The sequence below is a fragment of the Suncus etruscus genome, chromosome 1 (genome assembly GCF_024139225.1).
Source record: "Suncus etruscus isolate mSunEtr1 chromosome 1, mSunEtr1.pri.cur, whole genome shotgun sequence".
Taxonomy (NCBI): domain Eukaryota; kingdom Metazoa; phylum Chordata; class Mammalia; order Eulipotyphla; family Soricidae; genus Suncus; species Suncus etruscus.
In genome coordinates, this window is record NC_064848.1 from 96107641 (window position 1) to 96126019 (window position 18379).

General features: G+C 35.5%; 1 protein-coding gene across 1 annotated transcript in view; it reads right to left on the reverse strand.

Annotated features, from left to right (window-relative positions):
- Window positions 1-315: 315 nt before the first annotated feature.
- The window catches only part of VWDE (von Willebrand factor D and EGF domains), a 104246-nt gene continuing 86182 nt past the window's right edge, over window positions 316-18379 (reverse strand). The window contains exon 29 of the mRNA XM_049776122.1: window positions 316-507. Coding sequence (XP_049632079.1) covers window positions 316-507 — 192 coding nt within the window. The remainder of the gene's footprint in view (window positions 508-18379) is intronic.

Below are 18379 nucleotides of genomic sequence, written 5' to 3' on the forward strand. Positions count from 1 at the left end.
CTACCAAGTTTTTCAGTCCTGTTATTTCAGTTTGGAATTTTCTCATTTCTATTTTCATATCCTCTTGATTCTTATTTGTGGTCCATTCAGCCATATTTTCTTTTAATTCTATGAACATCCTCCATATTTCTTCTCTAAATTCCTTATCTGAGAGGTTAAATATGTGGTTGACACTTTTTGGGTCATCAGAGTTGCCTACTTAATATCTATGCATGGTGATGGCCTGTGTTGTTTCCCCATTTTCACACTTATATTGTGATGTTTACTGCATGTTGTGCTAGAATTTATTGACTAGAGAAATGTATGGCAGCAGATCTAAGCTGAGCTTTTGGGCTTTTTTTGCTCCACCATTTGTGGGTGGATCTTGCTCCCCTCCATTACGTGGCTTCTGCTGGCTTTTCTAGGAGGAGTTATTCCAAAAACTGGCAGCCACAAGTCTTGGGCAGTAGCCACACTGAAAAGCATGTGGTAGGGTTCAGGCGTCAGGAGCCGCCAGGTGTGCCCGATCTAAAAAATAACAAACCCGACCAGACAAGAACACCTTAAAAGAAAAGGCATTAGTGAATGCATTTGGGAGAAAATTCAATAAGCTAGTGGGCATGCTTCGCATGTGAACAAACCCAGATTTCTAGGCATAGTAACTGCCAATTACAGCTGGTTCTGACTTCAAAAAGACTAGAAAAGAAAAAGAAAAACCCACCAGTGTATATCACTATAAAATTTAAAAAGTTGTGATGATGTTCATCATCAACATAATTTGAAAGAAAAGATCAGATGTCAATAAATTAAGACATGATTGTACTTTAACATGATGCACTTTTAAATATATAAAGTAGCAATGTTATCTTCAATTCCAGTAAGTCAGAAGCTAGAAACAAAGATCATTTTCCTCTGTATTATGCCTTACTACTTTTGTGTAAAAGTTACCAGAATTTAGGTGCAGACGTGATAGCATAGTGGTAGGGGGTTTTTCCTTGCACACAGGTGATACAAGTTTGATTTACAGCATTTTATATGGTCTCCAAACATTCTGGAAATAATTTCTAAGCTCAAAGCCAGAAGTAACCCCCAAGCATCACCAGATGTGGCTCAAAATTTAAAAAAAAAATAAGCCAGAGTTTATACTATTTCTCTACTAAGAAATATTTTCAAGTTACAGTGAGAACACAATTCTTGTGAAGTGATTTATAATTTAGTCTCAGAACATTGTACAACAAAAGTTCTACATTCGTATCAAGTTTCAGCACAGTAAAACTAGTGGCCTAAAATTTGTTAGCAGAGTATAGTTTTGTTTCTTTTGAGGACTAATCTTCCAGTGCTTAGAGGTTGCCAAGAAGTGGAGTCATATGAAAGCTTTGTTCTTGCTTTTTGAAAATATCTCCATATTTTTTTACATAGAGACAGAACAAGAAACTAACTAGATAATTCCCACCAAGAGCAAATGAGGATTCTGTTTTCAACACACATCCACAAAAGTTGATTATTTCCACTCATTTTGAAATATGTGTTACCCGCTTATATCTCATTATCGTTCTGATTTGCATTTCCTAATAATAAGTGATGATGAACATAGTTTCATATGCCTATTTAAAGATATTTTTATATTTTATTTTCATATGACTGTTTTAATGTTTACATTAAATTTTCTGATTAGAGAATTCTCTAACTTATGCTATTTAATAAAGTTGGTTTAAGTAATGATGTTGAAATATTAAATTATATAATTTTCTCTTTTCTTCCTGCCTAATTGCAAATGTGCATTCATCATCTCCTCAGTTCACTGTGAATGTTTAATTTAACTTTACATATGAGTTTTGGTTTTGAGGTTTTTTGAGGGGTCTTTTGAGGGGCAATTATTGAGCCACAACTGGCAGAGCTCAGGAGTTACTCCTAACTCTGTGCTCAGAAATTACTCCTGACAGGTTCACTGAACCATATGGGATGCTGGAAATTGAACTCAGCTCCTTCCTGACTCAGCCACATGCAGAGCATGCTGGCTCAGGGTGGGGTTCTGTATTTTTAATCAAGTGTAAAGTATAAGTTATAAAGTCAAGTATAAAGAATAAATATAAGTATTAAATAAATACTAAACTTTAGTTATTAAATAAATAGTTATATAAATATAAGTATCAAGTATAAAGAAACTAAATACTAAAATTTCTACCCATATTAATCAGCAACGTAAACAAAAATAAAGTTATTATTCTGCTTGAGATAAAACTAAATATATGGGTAAAATGCAATAGAACACTCAAAACAATAAAAAGGGTCTATAAAAGTTCTCTGCAACTAAAAAGCAAAATTTAGACTCAAAGAAAAAAAGTAGTAACTTTCAAAAAACTTTAGTAGGACTTTGAAACTTAATTCATCAAATGGGGCTTAAAAATATAGAACTTTGTATGTGAAGTATAAATTTTTCCTGTCAATAAGAGGAACATCTGGGCAGAATCGGATGAAAAGCAAAATGCCACAATCAGCTTATAATACAAGCCAATTCAAATGGAAAGAGGCAATTCTCAAAAAAGAAAAGCCATTTTGAGAATAAAGGAACATACCAAAACCTACAATTTTATCTTAATGATGTTTCATTTTTCATTTGCATTATTGCAGCCTCTACCAAAGGGGCAAAAGCTGACAGAGTATTCCTTGGCCCCTTAATTTCAGTTGTCCCCCTAACTACAACTCTGAGGCTGGAATGCACAAATAGAAAAATAAATCAGAAGGAACAAAGGACCTTTAAAACTGTAAGGAGGGGCCGGGCGGTGGCGCTAGAGGTAAGGTGCCTGCCTTGCCTGAGCTAGCATTGGATGGACCGCGGTTCGATCCCCCGATGTCCCATATGGTCCCCCAAGCCAAGAGTGACTTCTGAGCACATAGCCAGGAGTAACCCCTGAGCATCACCGGTGTGGCCCAAAAACCAAAAAAAAAAAAAAAAAAAAACCTGTAAGGAGAGGGACAAGGAGCGAAAGGTGAAGAATTTCCTTTACATTCCCTTTCCACTACATTCTTAATAATTGATAAATAAAAGTCTAGTTTTCAGAGTCCATTTATATATTTTATATGACAGGTACATATATTCATGATTTTCCCTATTTACTTTAAACAATCGAGAGAACTATTTCACATTTTTGGTGGTGCTTTACTCTAGTCAATTTATTTAAAATTAAAATAAATTGGGATTGGTTTTATAAACATCTGTACTTACTGTGACACCCTCAAAACACGGAAAATACACATTTGTTAGCTTGAAGCAAACTTACAAATAGACAGCATCTTTTCTAAAGCAATATAGACTGCTTTCACCAAAATGACTAAAGTTTAGGAGTTTTCTTGAGATAAATATAAAACCACTGAGATATGCTTAATTTATCTATTCCATCCATCAACATAGTACATCTTAATCTTAGAGTTATCAATAGATTAGATATCATTATAATTTTCCCTCACTGAGTAATGTTTCATAATATGTTTTTATAAGTTAACTATTGAACTATGTTGTATTTGTGCTGAAGTACTATAGATGATTTCCTTTATTGCAATAATAAGATATCTCAGACCTAACTACAAAAAACAAGTAAATCATTGTCATACCAGCATTCTTAACTGTTTTATTTCTGTCACAGAAGGATGATTAAGAGCAGAGTTAAGTCAGGAAATAAGTTCAAGAATAAGAAGCTGTTAAGAAGGTCCTTTAGGGCCCGGAGAGATAGCACAGCGTGTTTGCCTTGCAAGCAGCTGATCCAGGACCTAAGGTGGTTGGTTCAAATCCCGGTGTCCCATATGGTCCCCCGTGCCTGTCAGGAGCTATTTCTGAGCAGACAGCCAGGAGTAACCCCTGAGCACCGCTGGGTGTGGCCCAAAAACCAAAAACCAAAAAAAAAAAAAAAAAAAGGAAGGTCCTTTGGAGTGAATAAATTGACCCAGTTATTTCTCTCCTCAATGACATTGAAGGAACTGAGACAGGTTGGGATAAAATTATCACTGAGAAGAAAGGAAGAATTATTTAAGTCTTCCTGCTACTGATTGAAAGTAGAGCTTTTAAGTGAGCTACTTTGCAAATGGTACAAAATTCCATTACAACTTGCAAAGTAACTGAAAAAATCTGCCTGGACTATTTGGGCTTCCATTCCTACTCTTATTAAACTTACATGTACAAAGAAGGGGCGGGGCAGAGTAGTAGCACGGTGTAGGGAGTCTGCATTGCATGAGATGGACCCAAGACAGACCCGCTTTGACCCCTGCATCCTATATGGTCCCCCAGAAGCCAGGAGCGATTTCTGAGCACAGAACCAGGAGTGACCCCTGATCGCTGCCAGGTGAGGCCCCAAAATCAAAACACAAACAATAACAACAACAAAAATAAATAAAAATAAACAAATAAACTTAGGTGATCAGGTGAAGTTTGTAACATATAGCTAGGATGAAGAAATTTTGTGCTAATGCAGCAAAGTTTCTACTATAGCATGTAAATGGTTTCCAACATTTAAAAGATTCTGTTATTTCTTAATTGGAAATTAAACTGAGCCTTCCTCCCTCATGCATATCAATATTACAGTAATTACATAAGATAAGCAATAAAACTGTACAAAAATAAACAAAGCGCTTTTGATTATCATTTACATTCTGTGATAACAGGGAAGAATAACATGTTAGCTAATAAATTCGGTTTTAAGCTGTCTTTTTTCTCTTTTGAAAGCTTTTGATCGCATTATGCTATGCCTCTAAACTTCCCTTCTTTTTTCTTTTTCTTTTTTAAGTCAAATACCCCATCTTCATTCAACAATTCCCATTCTGTTACCAGATGTGTTACATCTAAAAAGGAATAGCTCTGCCTGGTCTGTAGAGTGGGAGAGAATTTGCTTATTTATCTCTAACAATCTTGAAGTAATTTTACATAAAATACTCAGTGATGATGGGCAAAATATCCAGGTGAAACAAAAATGGTTTGTCACTTTCCTGGCTTATTAGGGAATTGATCATGATTCTACAGAAATTTAGTTCAATCTTCTTTAAAGAAAAATAACCTTTATATGTTTGATTCTTTCAAATATTAAATAACAAATCCCAACTTCCCAAAAAATGTCAAAAGTTAACTTGATTAAAATACAAGTGTCATAATGACACAGTTTAAGGGGACCAAGAACTCAAATATTTCTCTCTCCAACAGAACCAGTGCTGATGATTTCTATGGTCTGGACCCAAAAGACAGAGGGGTCAAAGAAAAAGAATTTAGATAAGAAACTGTGAGGATCAATCTGCAGGACACAACATCATGGAGGGAATGGATGAATTTAAAATAAGACTGAACAAAACAAATGTGATTTGTGATTTAGGTGTTACGTCTAAAGAAATTACTAGGTAGCACACTTGGAAAATAAAGATTAGTTAACTGATTTAAACCATGAAATGAACAAGTGTTTTATATATTTAATGAGCATCTTAAAGGACTCCATGAAGAAAAATGGAGACAGGGGAATAGTAAAGGTGATGAAAATGATCATTATTCAGGGCTGGAATGATAGCACAATGGTAGAGCATTTGCCTTGCACGCAGCCAACCCAGAACAGAGCAGGGTTTGATTCACAGCATCCCATATGGTCCCCCAAGCCTGCCAGGGGTGATTTCTCAGTGCAGAGCCAGGAGTAACTCTAAGCGCAGTCAGATGTGGTTCGAAATCAAGAGAAAGAAAGAAGAGAGACAAAAAAGAAAGAAAGAAAGAAAGAAAGAAAGAAAGAAAGAAAGAAAGAAAGAAAGAAAGAAAGAAAGAAAGAAAGAAAGAAAGAAAGAAAGAAAGAAAGAAAGAAAGAAAGAAAGAAAGAAAGAAAGAAAGAAAGAAAGAAAGAAAGAAAGAAAGAAAGAAAGAAAGAAAGAAAGAAAGAAAGAGAGAGAGAGATAAAGAAAGAGAGAGAGAGAGAAAGAAAGAAAGAGAGAGAGAAAGAAAGAAAGAGAAAGGAAGAAAGAAAGAGAAAGGAAGAAAGGAAGGAAGGAAGGAAAGGAAGGAAAGGAAGGAAGGAAGGAAGGAAGGAAGGAAGGAAGGAGGAAGGAAGGAAGGAAGGAAGGAAGGAAGGAAGGAAGGAAGGAAGGAAGGAAGGAAGGAAGGAAGGAAGGAAGGAAGGAAGGAAGGGAGGAAGGAAGGAGGGAAGGAAGGAAGGAAGGAGGGAAGGAAGGAAGGAAGGAAGGAAGGAAGGAAGGAAGGAAGGAAGGAAGGAAGGAAGGAAGGAAGGAAGGAAGGAAGGAAGGAAGGAAGGAAAGGAAGGAAGGAAAGGAAGGAAGAAAATGATAATTATTTAGTAAATGAAAATATATATCACATTTACTTTTCAAATTACTTGGGTATTTGCCTTGCATGCAGCCCATCGAGGACTCATGGTGGTTCGAATCCCCATATTCCATATGGTACCCTGTGCCTGCCAGGAGCAACTTCTGAGCACAGAGCAGGAGTAACCCCTGAGCGCAGTTGGGTGTGACCAAAAACAAAGAAAAAGAAAAAAAGAAAAGAAAAGAAATTGCAGTGTAGACAGAGGGAACATGAAAAGCAGTGAGAAAAGAGAGAAGGGAAGAGGAAATAGAGAAGGTGCTAATTATTTTTTAGCCTAATATCAGATGTTTCGTTCTGTCATAATTGATTTGTTAAAAATAAATCAAAAAATTTAGCCCATGTTAGAGGAAGGGGATCAAGCAAGTGTATGCCAGAAAAAGATAGTTATTTATCATAAAGGATGCTACAAGCTGTGTAATAAACACAAGACACAATACTTTGGAAGGTAAAATGCATAACTAGAAGTGGACAGAAGTCATAAATACAACCATATTGGCATTAGCATGTATAGTTCTAAACTGAATGTTTGAACTATGACCACCCATTCTGATAAGTTTTATAATGTTACAGATTGATTACTATTTTCTCTTTTATGCAAAAAAAATCACCTGTATAAAAGGGCTGAGAAATAGTACAGTGAGTAATGTGCTGACCTAGATTACATCCACATTTAGTCTCTAGAAAACTGCCAAGCATCATTTCTGTGTACAGAGCCAAGAGTGATCCCAGAACACTGCTGGGTGTGACACATACACACAAACACCAAATCAAAAACATACAAAATTAAAACAAACAAAAAGGATAGTGACCATTTTCCTTTCTGTTACTTTTATTAGATTTTTATATAAAATTTTGATTTAAGCGCCAGGATTACAAGCATGATTGTAGTTGTGTTTTAGTTATAAACAGAACACCCCCCTTCACCAGTGCAACATCCCCACCACCAACAGATTTTTTATTTAAAGTATCATAATTTACAACGTTATTCAAAGCTACATTTTAGACATACATTGTTTCAGCACCCATCCCACTACCATCAACTTCCCTTCATTGGTGTCCTCAGAGTCCACTTTCTAATCTCCCCATAGTGACCATTTTCTAACTTAAATCATTATTTAAACTAACACTTCAAAATTTTAAAAGTAGTTTCCTCTAACAATTCACCATTTGTATGTGAATTATGGGGAATGTCATTTTAATCATGCATAATTCATATTATATATAAAATAAATAGTGCATTTCGACTCAATAAAGTAAACTATTAATTCATTTAAAGTATCAGATAATTTTTTAAATGTTCCAACATGATCTCATAAAAGGCACTCTACAAAAGTAAATGTAGGAAATTTTATTTTGTGTTATATTTGCTCTCATAAATTTATACCAACATGAGTTCTGCTTGAAATAGTTAGGCAACAACTTTTTACTTTAAATATGACCTTTCTTTTAATATTAGAACTAAGCAAGCAAAATAACCTAGACTCATAATTTTGATAATAGTATCCTCCTTCTCTTCAACCACTTGAAAGCTGGTAATATCAAAGTTTGATAACATGAATCAAGTTAATAACGTTAGCTTATGACTGATTACCTGTCCAACTTGGCCTCAAATGAAATTCTGTGCAATTAATTTTAATCTTATGATAACACTCATGGGACTGTAAACCATTCTTTTTCATTTAAACACAACAGTTTTCAAATTAAATATATATTCAGTAATAAGCTATCCAAAGTATAAATATCAATTAAATTTTTATTTAAATAACATACAATTTTAATCATTTTATTGCTCCTTTTCATTTAAGAAAACTGTACCTTGTCTTTGATTTTCAACTCATATTATTCTGAATACCTTAATTGATATTTCAAGAAAATACACTGAGGCTAACTGGAGATTCTGCAAAAATACATTATAAAAAATAATTTAATAAAAACAATTAGTAGTACAAATGTAAATGAATTAGTGTTAACTTGTATGTAAAACTCAGCTAAATTATCTCACAGCCATAAATTACAATTCATTGAAAGAATCAATGTTGAAATTTGATATTATTCTTCATCAAAATATTTTATGATAATATTAAAAGCATGTATCTATTCAATATTATATTTCAATTAAATATTTTAATGTTACATAAATTCAAATATAATTTTCCTATTGTCATTTAAAATGCATCATTTACCAATTTGAATTTTTGCAATTCTAAGTATTCACAAATGGGAACTTCCAGTGGAGTTATTATCCTAATATATAAAATATCACGAAGGCATATATTAGAGAAATTATTTAGTTTTTTTATTTTGGGGCCACACCTTGTGTTGCTCAGAGGTTACTCCTGGTTATGCGCTCAGAAATCTCCCCTAACTTGGGGGACCATATGGGACTCCAAGGGATCAAACCACGCTTCATCCTAGGTTAGCAAGTGTAAGGCAAACACCCTACCATATACTCCACTGCTCAGGCCCTATTTAGCATTTTTAGTGCTTTTTTCATATGTGGCTGTCTCTTAAAATTCCAACTTATAGCATCCATTTCTTAGCCCAACTTTTGTTTTTGGTACCATGTCAAATTATTCAAAAGTCATCAGTCTATTCAGTTGTTTCATATCTCTTTTCAAACTTGAGAGATTATATGAATTCAAAATTTATCTATCTATTCTAATTTCTCTCATTTCATAACATAAAATTTCTCAAAGTGATATCTGATAATATTTTATTTTTTATTACAATCTTTATTTAAATACCTTGATTACAAATATGATTGTAGTTGGATTTCAGTCATGTAAAGAACACCCCCCTTCACCAGTGCAACATTCATATCACTAATGTCTCAAATCTCTATCCTCCCCACCCCACGCCGCCTGTACTCTAGACAGGCTTTCTACTTCCCTCGTTCATTCACATTGTTATGCTAGTTCTCAGTGTAGTTATTTCTAACTGCACTCACCATTCTTTGTGGTGAGCTTCATGTCCTGAGCTGGACCTTCCAACCCTCCTCTCTTTGTCTCTAAGAATTATTGCAAAAATACCTTGTATTTTTCTTAAAACCAATAGATGAGGGAGACTATTTTGCATCTATCTATCTCCCTATGACTTATTTCACTCAGCATGATAGATTCCATGTACATTCATGTATAGGAAAATTTCATGACTTCATCTCTCCTGATGTCTACATAATATTCCATTGTGTATATGTACCACTGTTTCTTTAGCCATTCATCTGTTGAAGGGCATCTTGGTTGTTTCCAGAGTCTGGCTATTGTAAATAGCACAGCAATGAATATAGGTGTGAGTAAGGGATTTTTGTATTGTATTTTTTGTGTTCCTAGGGTATATCCCTAGGAATGGTATGGCTGGATCATATGGAAGTTTAATTTCCAGTTTTTTTGAAGAAATCTCCAAATAGCTTTCAATAAAGGTTGAGCTAGACGGCATTCTCACAAGCAGTGAATAATAGTTCCTTTCTCTCCCACATTCCTGCCAGCACTGCTTGATCTCATTCTTTGTGATGTGCGCCAATCTCTGTGGCATGAGATGGTACCTCGTGGTTTTGATTTGCATCTCCCTGATGATTAGTGATGAGGAGCATTTTTTCACGTGCCTTTGGTCATTTGTATTTCTTCTTTGTCAAAGTGTCTGATCATTTCTTCTCCCCATGTTTTATGGGATTAGCTGTTTTTTTCCTTGTATGTTCTGTCAGAGCCTTGTATATTTTGGATATTAGCCCCTTATCTGATGGGTATTGGGTGAATAGTTTCTCCCACTCAGTGGGTGGTTCTTGTATCTTGGGCACTGTTTCCTTTGAGAAGTTTAATATATTAAACTGATATATTAAATATACTTCTATCTGTTTATCTCTGTTTCCACTTGTTTGGAGAGTGCTGTTTCCTCCTTAAAGATACCTTTAGTCTCAATGCCATGGAGTATTTTACCTATGTGTTGTTCTATATACCTTATGGTTCCATGTTTGATATCAAGGTCTTTAATCCATTTGGATTTTACCTTCGTACATGGTGTTAGCTGGGGGTCTGGTTCGCCTTTTTGCAAGTATCTAACCAGTTGTGCCAACACCACTTGTTGAAAAGGCTTTTCTTGCTCCATTTAGGATTTCTTGCTCCTTTATCAAAAATTAGGTGATTGTATGTCTGGGGAACATTCTCTGAGTACTCAGGCCTATTCCACTGATCTGACAGTCTTTATTCCAATACCATGCTATTTTGATAATTATTGCTTTGTAATACCGTTTAAAGTTGGGGAAAGTTAATGCCTCCCATATTTTTTCCCAAGGATTGCTTTAACTATTCGAGGGTGTTTATTGTTCCAAATGAATTTCAGAAGTGTTTGATCCACTTCTTTGAAGAATGTCATGGGTATCTTTGGAGGGATTGCATTAAATCTGTATAATGCTTTGGGAAGTATTGCCATTTTAATGATGTTAATCCTGCCAATCCATAAGTAGGGTGTGTGTTTCCATTTCTGCGTGTCCTCTCTTATTTCTTGGAGCAGGGTTTTATATTTTCTTTGTACAGGTGTTTCATATCTTTAGTCAAGTTGACTCCAAGATTTTTGAGGTTGTGGGGCACTAATGTGAATGGGGTTGTTTTCTTAATGTCCATTTCTTCCCTATCATTATTGGTGTATAAATAGCCATTAATTTTTGTGTGTTAATTTTGTAGCCTGTCACCTTGCTATCTGAATCTGTCACGTTATGCAGCTAATGTCTCATTATAGGGGAAGTTAGCCCACCAGCCATGTCTATTGGCTTTCCTGGTGCAGTGAACTGATATTTCCTCCAAGAAATTTTTAGTCAGCAGGCCCTTTGGAGGATGTTAATCACAACAACTATGTAGATTACTGGCCAATTTTCTGTTATACATGAAATGGTGGTGACATTATATGTCTCTTTTCTTATCATTTGGCTTTGTCTCCCTTGCAAAACTACAGGCCAAAATTTGGCCTCAGTCATTGTGTACTCAGGGAAATTTTCAGTACCAAAAGCAGCCAAAGTTCCCCATTGGCTAAGTATATTTGAAACTCAAAGATGAGTCTAGCCAGCTACCTGCAAGCTGTTTTTCTGGTCTCAGCTTCTAGGTGGTAAACAATATTTTCTGACTTTCTTGCATTTCACTATTCCGGCTGCAAAATTGTAGCAAAAACCAGTTTCTCTTTCTTTGTTATAAGAAGCTTCTTGCTAAACCAGAACACCCCTTCTCATGTTTCACCTTACCTTGCTAGCTCAGGATTCTTTTCACCTATATTGGCTAGTTCTTTGATATGTGTTTTCCAGGGCCTGCTATCATCGTCTTCCTTCTTCTAAGATTTTCCCCACCTTTTGTTGTCTCGGAAATACCTTGCATACCAGAGTTGTGCTTATAGGTCATCAGCTCAAAATGCAAAATTGTCTCTTGTCTATTGCAGACACAGGTCCCCATACAATGTATTTTGTGTGGTCTCATTTCATATTTCATATTTCACCGCTCATGCAACCCACTCTCCCTAAAGTAGATTCATTGAAATTCCACTGATGGCTGTAGGACAAAAGCCACCTCCAGCATGAATCTATCGTTTCTAGAAACTTTTTGGTAGAGTCTTTAGGGTTTTCTAAGTAGAGTATCATGTCATGTGCAAACAGTGAAAGCTTGACTTCTTCCTTTTCTATCTGGAAGCCCTTGGTATCTTTTTCTTGCCTAATTGCTACAGAAGTGCTTCCAGTACTATGCTGAATAGGAATGGTGAGAGAGGACAGCCTTGTCTTGTACCAGAATTTAGAGGAAAGGCTTTTAGTTTTTCTTCATTGAGGATAATATTTGCCATTGGCTTTTGGTAGATGGCCTTAACTAGATTGAGAAAGGCTCTTTTCATTCCCATCTTCCTGAGAGTTTTTATCAAGATTGGGTCCTGGACCTTATCAAATGCTTTCTCTGCATCTATTGGTATGATCATGTGATTTTTATTTTTCTTGTTGTTGATGTTGTGTATTATGTTGATAGACTTACGGATGTTAAACCATCTTTGCATTCCTGGGATGCAACCTGCTTGATCATAGTGAATGATCTTGATGAAGCATTGGATCCTCTTTGCCAGGATTTGTTGAGGATCTTTGAATCTGTGTTCATCAGGAATATTGGTCTGTAATTTTCTTTTTTTGACAGTATCTCTGTCTGGTTTTGGTATCAAGGTGATGTTGGCTTCATAAAAGCTATTTGGAAGTGTACCAGTTTCTTCAATTTTATTAAAAAGCCTGGCCAAGAATGGTAGTAGTTCCTCTTGAAAGGTTTGTAAGAATTCATTAGTGAATCTATCTAGGCCTGGGCATTTGATTTTGGGCAGACATTTGATTACTGTTTTAATTTCCTCAATGGTGATGGGGGTGTTTAGATATGCTACATCCTCCTTTTTCAATTGTGGAAGGTTATGAGAGTCCAAGAATTTATCCATTTCTTCCAGGTTCTCATATTTGGTGGCATAGAGTTTCTCACAGTAGTCTCTGATTACCCTTTGAATCTCTGCAATATATGTATTGATCTCCCCCTTTTTTCTAATACAGGTTATCAAGTTTCTCTCTTTGTGAGTTTTGCCAATTGTCTATCCATCTTGTTTATTTTTTTCTAAGAACCAACTTCTGCTTTCATTGATCTTTTGGATTGTTTCTTTGGATTTCCACTTCATTGATTTCTGCTCTCAACTTTGTTATTTTCTTCTGTCTCCTTATTTTTGGTTCCTTTTGTTGATCATTTTCTAATTTTATAAGCTGCATCATTAGGCGATTCAGGTATGCCCCTTTTCCTTGATGATGTGTGCTTGCAAAACTATAAATTTTCCTCTCAGTACTGCTTTTGCTGTGTCCCATAGATTCTGGTAGTTTGTGTCTCATTGCCTTCTTGGCTCTCTCAAAAGAGTTTCAGAAGACAGAAGAGTAGAGAAACATTCACAGGTGACAGGCCCCCTCATCTCTCTCAGTTGGTAATCTCACAGCAAGGACAGATTCCTCCCACCTGCCTTCATAAACAATGCCCTGCCTCTGCCAGGGCACCACTGGTAGCCGGTTTTCACTCACCCAGTCCCTCTTGGCCCCTCACTTGGGCACCTCCAGGAGAGGGTTTTTGCTGGGCCCTTCTCAACCCTCTCAGGAGAGAGGTTCAGGAGACAGAAGAGTAGAGAAACAAGGACAAGTGACAGCCCCCCCCCATCAGTCTCTCACAGCAGGGGTGGATTCCTCCTGCCTGCCTTTACAAAGGATCTGCCTTTCTCCCAACTTTTAACTGTAGACAAGATAATTCTTTAAATTCAAGTCTCAAAAGTTCACAGATCTTTTTAGTTATTTATTTTTGGTGTTGGGGTCACACCCAGCAGTGCTCAGGGGTTACTCCTGGCTCTACACTCAGAAACTGCTCCTGGCAGGCTCAGGATCTATATACAATGCCAGAATTTCAACCATCGACCTTCTTCATGCAAGGCAAACACCCTACCTCCATGCTATCTCTCCAGCCCCAAGATCTTTATTTTTTAAATTGAATTATATTACATACTAGCTACAGTTTCATAGTACAAATTTCAACTCAAATTAGCAGTCTAAATATAGTAGCCAAGAAAAAAAAAAACCAGCTCCTCTACAAAGCGCCAAATGAAAGTAATAGCTATCTGTTTTTCCCAAGTAGTCAGACCCAAGCTGATTCCTCTATGGAATTCTCAGAATGTGTGGAGCAGATTCCCTTTCCTGAATGAATGACAATAGTCCGCACCACTCCCTACACCCTTCTACAGAAGTGGTCTGTGAATTAATTTTATCTAATTACCAAGTCACCAAATTTGCTTTAAATCTATAAATCCTGAGAGTCACACAACACCTCAACATTTTATAGTAGCATTAGCCAAGTAGTATCACAAGAAATCTGATAGAAAAGTTATATAGAAATTTTCTAAAGTCAGTGAGCTTAAATAAAAATACCAAACTAATACCAACCACAACCCAGTAAACCCATAGACACTGACTTTAGTAACATCATGGATATAAAAATTATTTCAAATTGACCTTTGTTTATTTAAGTTTTGATCATTCCATTTGCCTTTGTGTAATAACAAACAATATAAAGCAAGTTTATTTGTGTCTGCAGGCTAGGATGGTGAGTGGGAAACTGGAGACACTGGTGAAAGGCAGGTGACACTGGTGGTGGCATTGGTGCTTGAACATTTAATGCTTGAAAAAACTGTATTAAAAAACAACTTGGTAAATCATAATGTTAAAACAATAAGTTTAAAAGCAAACCAAAAAATAAAACTAGTTCATCTTAAATACTTATAAACTTTAGTATAAAACTATAATGTGGAATACAAGTATTTTCTCTGAAAATTTTGTACATATTTTATATAATTTGCTTTATTAAAAAATGGGGAGCGGGCCCGGAGAGATAGCACAACGGTGTTTGCCTTGCGAGCAGCCAATCCAGGACCTAAGGTGGTTGGTTCGAATCCCGGTGTCCCATATGGTCCCCCGTGCCTGCCAGGAGCTATTTCTGAGCAGACAGCCAGGAGTAACCCCTGAGCACTGCCGGGTGTGACCCAAAAACCAAAAAAAAAAAAAATGGAGAGCAATCATTCACTAATAGAGCAGTGCAACTTTTACAAAGAGCTTGGGGTCTTATTTGTTAAAAATCTCACATGCATACTTCCAGCATGTGAAGTTACAAAAGGATTATTCATTTTGGTTTTAAGTTTGCTTGTCATTTTAGTTTCTTTGTGGAGTAGGAACTTAACAATTTACTCTTTCTAACAAGTTGTCTTATGAATGCTTAGTTGTAGGGATTGACACAGCCTATAATTTGCTTAACTACATGGGTTGGTAAAGGATTTTGTCTTTTAGTGGAATCTCAATATTTACTCACTTTGAAAACTATAATAGTGTTCAAAACAATTAGAAGTGAGGATTTTCTCAATTGATTTAACACTGCTGCAAAATCAGGTCATATGAGCAGAATGACATGTATTGTCTGCTATGTGTGGGAATTTTTTCTCTCAATTCAGGATAAGCAAGTCAATATTACTTGGTAGCAAGCATTCTCCACTTAAATGTGAATTTAGTATTGAAACATTTTTTAAGAATTTATTATGCATCAGGACTTTATCATTAAATGTAAACTCCCTTCTGTCCATTCTAACCTGTTGCCCTTCTTGATTCATCTATGTGGCTCTAGAAAAATCTAACTGAGAGAGGCACATAGTTTTGCAGAGACAGGCACGTAGTCAATTGCTCAAAACGAGAAACTGAGGTTTAAGTTCAAGAAATGTAATTTCCATTTCTGACAAACTATTTCTTCTTTCATAAAGATAAGCAAAACCCAAATAGTTTTCTAAATTATTTGACTGTACTCCTGTGAGACATGCCTTACGTATATTTCCCCCCAACCTCAAATTTTTTTCCTGGGTTAAACTTTACTTCATGCAGTCCACTGTATTGCTTAGGCAACATATATCACACTAAGTGCCCTCTGGAATGCAACAGAAGGTTAGCTCATTGCATTACACTGAAATGGTTTGGTTGTTTCACCTGGGAGAAATGTTTTAGGTCAAGTCTAAAGAAAGAATCAGAAGAAGAAACTTAAAATACAATATAGTCCACATTAACCAACTACCAGTTAAACATACAAATATGGCAGGCTTTCATATCTCAAAATTACAAAAATAGTTGGACTCATGGAATCTGTAAGTTCCAAGAATTTCTTGTGCCATTTTTGTGGCTGATCCTGTTCCTGATGCCACATGTCCCAAGCACTACCCAGAGTGTACAGAACCAAGACCCTGAGAACTACCTGGTTCTCAAAATCCTACCCAAAATCCCACAAAAGAAGCATTTCTTCATCAGTCATCTGAGTTCCTATCTAAGAGACTTTTCATGCTGAACAAATTTCAGCATAAGAAACATTGAATCAAAATACCAAAGGAAATGCTGATAATAATCCTAAGATCTAGAAATGAAAATCTAAACTGAATAATTACTGTAGCTACTGTGGCTCTTGGGCAAATTAGCAAGAATTTGACATCATTTATCACGTCTTACTTGAGAAAACTGTCTCAGATGTTACTGATCTAGTTTGAACTCAAATTCAAGCTTTTATAATCATCAGAATTTCTTACAATTTATGAAAAGCGTTATCCTTTACAGAGACTATTTTGTTTGGGTATACCAAATATTGATTTAGAATTGTTTGCTAATGACAAAAAAGAGTATTTTGAAATATTTGAAATTTCTGGCTATTTTACTCACTTAAATTTTTAAGTTCAAAATAAACAAGAAAAAAAATAATTTTTCTAACCCCAATAACACAATTTAAATTCCATCAAAAATCACCAAGTTGGGGACAGAACAATACTATAGCAGATAAAGTGCAAACTGATGATCAGAATTCAATCCCATATGGTCCTATGAACCTCCCAAGAGTGAGTGGAGCAGGAAAATAACCCCTAAATACCACTGGATGTAGAAAAAAAAAAAGGTTTTTTCACCAAATTCTCAAATGAACTATCCCTTACTAGCACAATGAGAATTATTAACTACACACAGCCAAGTGGCTATAATTATTTTGTTTGTGTGAAACAAAGATTTTAACACTCAAAGAAAAAAATCATGTTGTACTAATGAAGAATTTACTTTTGAAAATGTCATGTATTCATGAAATATTTAATATGGTTATTGCATTTCTGATGCTACCTGGGACTGAGGATCTAGCACCATCTACAGGTATAGTCTGCTCATTTCATCTGGCAAATAGGATTTTTACAAAAGCTTTCACAACTCAAGTTAAAACTGTTCCACTGTTTTAATGATGTTCCCACTGTTTCCAATGATGGAAAAGGTTATTCTTATAATAAATTTTAAAAAGAAAAATTAGAATATCATATAGTTTGTCTTCGTTGTCTAAATTCTCTGAGGGTTTTCACAAAGGGAAGATATTTAAGGGGCATTCGGCCTGTGTCTTGTTGCAGTCGCCACACTTGGAAGGCAGGTAAAAAAGATACATATGATAAATACAAACCCACGGCAAGTAGGGCTCTTAATACTTTTAGAAGCTCTGAAAAAGTTTTAACTCATTATGATACAAAATCTAATGAAATAACCCCTAGGAACTTCAGTCAGCTTTTGAAGAAGTATTTTAAAATATTTTAACCTAAGGAATAAATTAAATTAAACAAACCTGTTTTTTATGTTCTCAATCCATAATATAGTAGATTAAAAAGATAAAAGGAAGGAAGATACTCTTTTTGGGGTTTTTGTTTGTTTGATTGGTTTGGTTTGGTTTGGTTTTTGGGCCACACCCGGTGACACTCAGGGATTATTCCTGACTATGTGCTCAGAAATCACTCCTGGCTCAAGGGATCATATCAAATGTTGGGGATCAAACCCAGGTTTGTCGTGCAAACAAGGCAAACATCCTATTGCTGCGCTAGTGCTCTGGCCCCAGTCTGAAGTAGAACCTTTATTAGAATTATCTTGTGGTCCTAAGTCATAAAACTCCAGAGTTTAAAAAAATGTTATCAGGCAATTAAAATAAATAATAATCTTGATGTCAAGTAGATGCGCATTCAAATGAAATCACTATAATATTTAAACATAATGTTGAATAAGCAGACTTTTCCAAGCATGGTGTTTTCATATGCAAATGGTTATAAATGTCCTTTCAAGTTTTTTGTGAGAACAAGACTATTGTATTAAAATTCCTAGTATAGTTCTGAATACATTTTGGTTTCTTTCCTCTAATTCTACTGATAATTTGGTGACCATATAACTGGATCTTCCAACCAATAAAACACATGATGAAAGTCTCCATTTACATAGCTGTCTTAGAATTATAATTTCTTAAGAATAGAAATTAAATTAATTACCCAATTAATTTCACAAAAGTCAATCTCTGGAAACTATAACACACTAGGCTTCCATTATTCAAATCTGCTTACTGCCTTCTCAGAGCATACACTTCCTCATCAACTAACACACAAGTCGCCCCCATTTCCCATCTGCTCTGCAGGTCCTTATCCTGGTTGATTATCCAGTGGTACGCATTGATT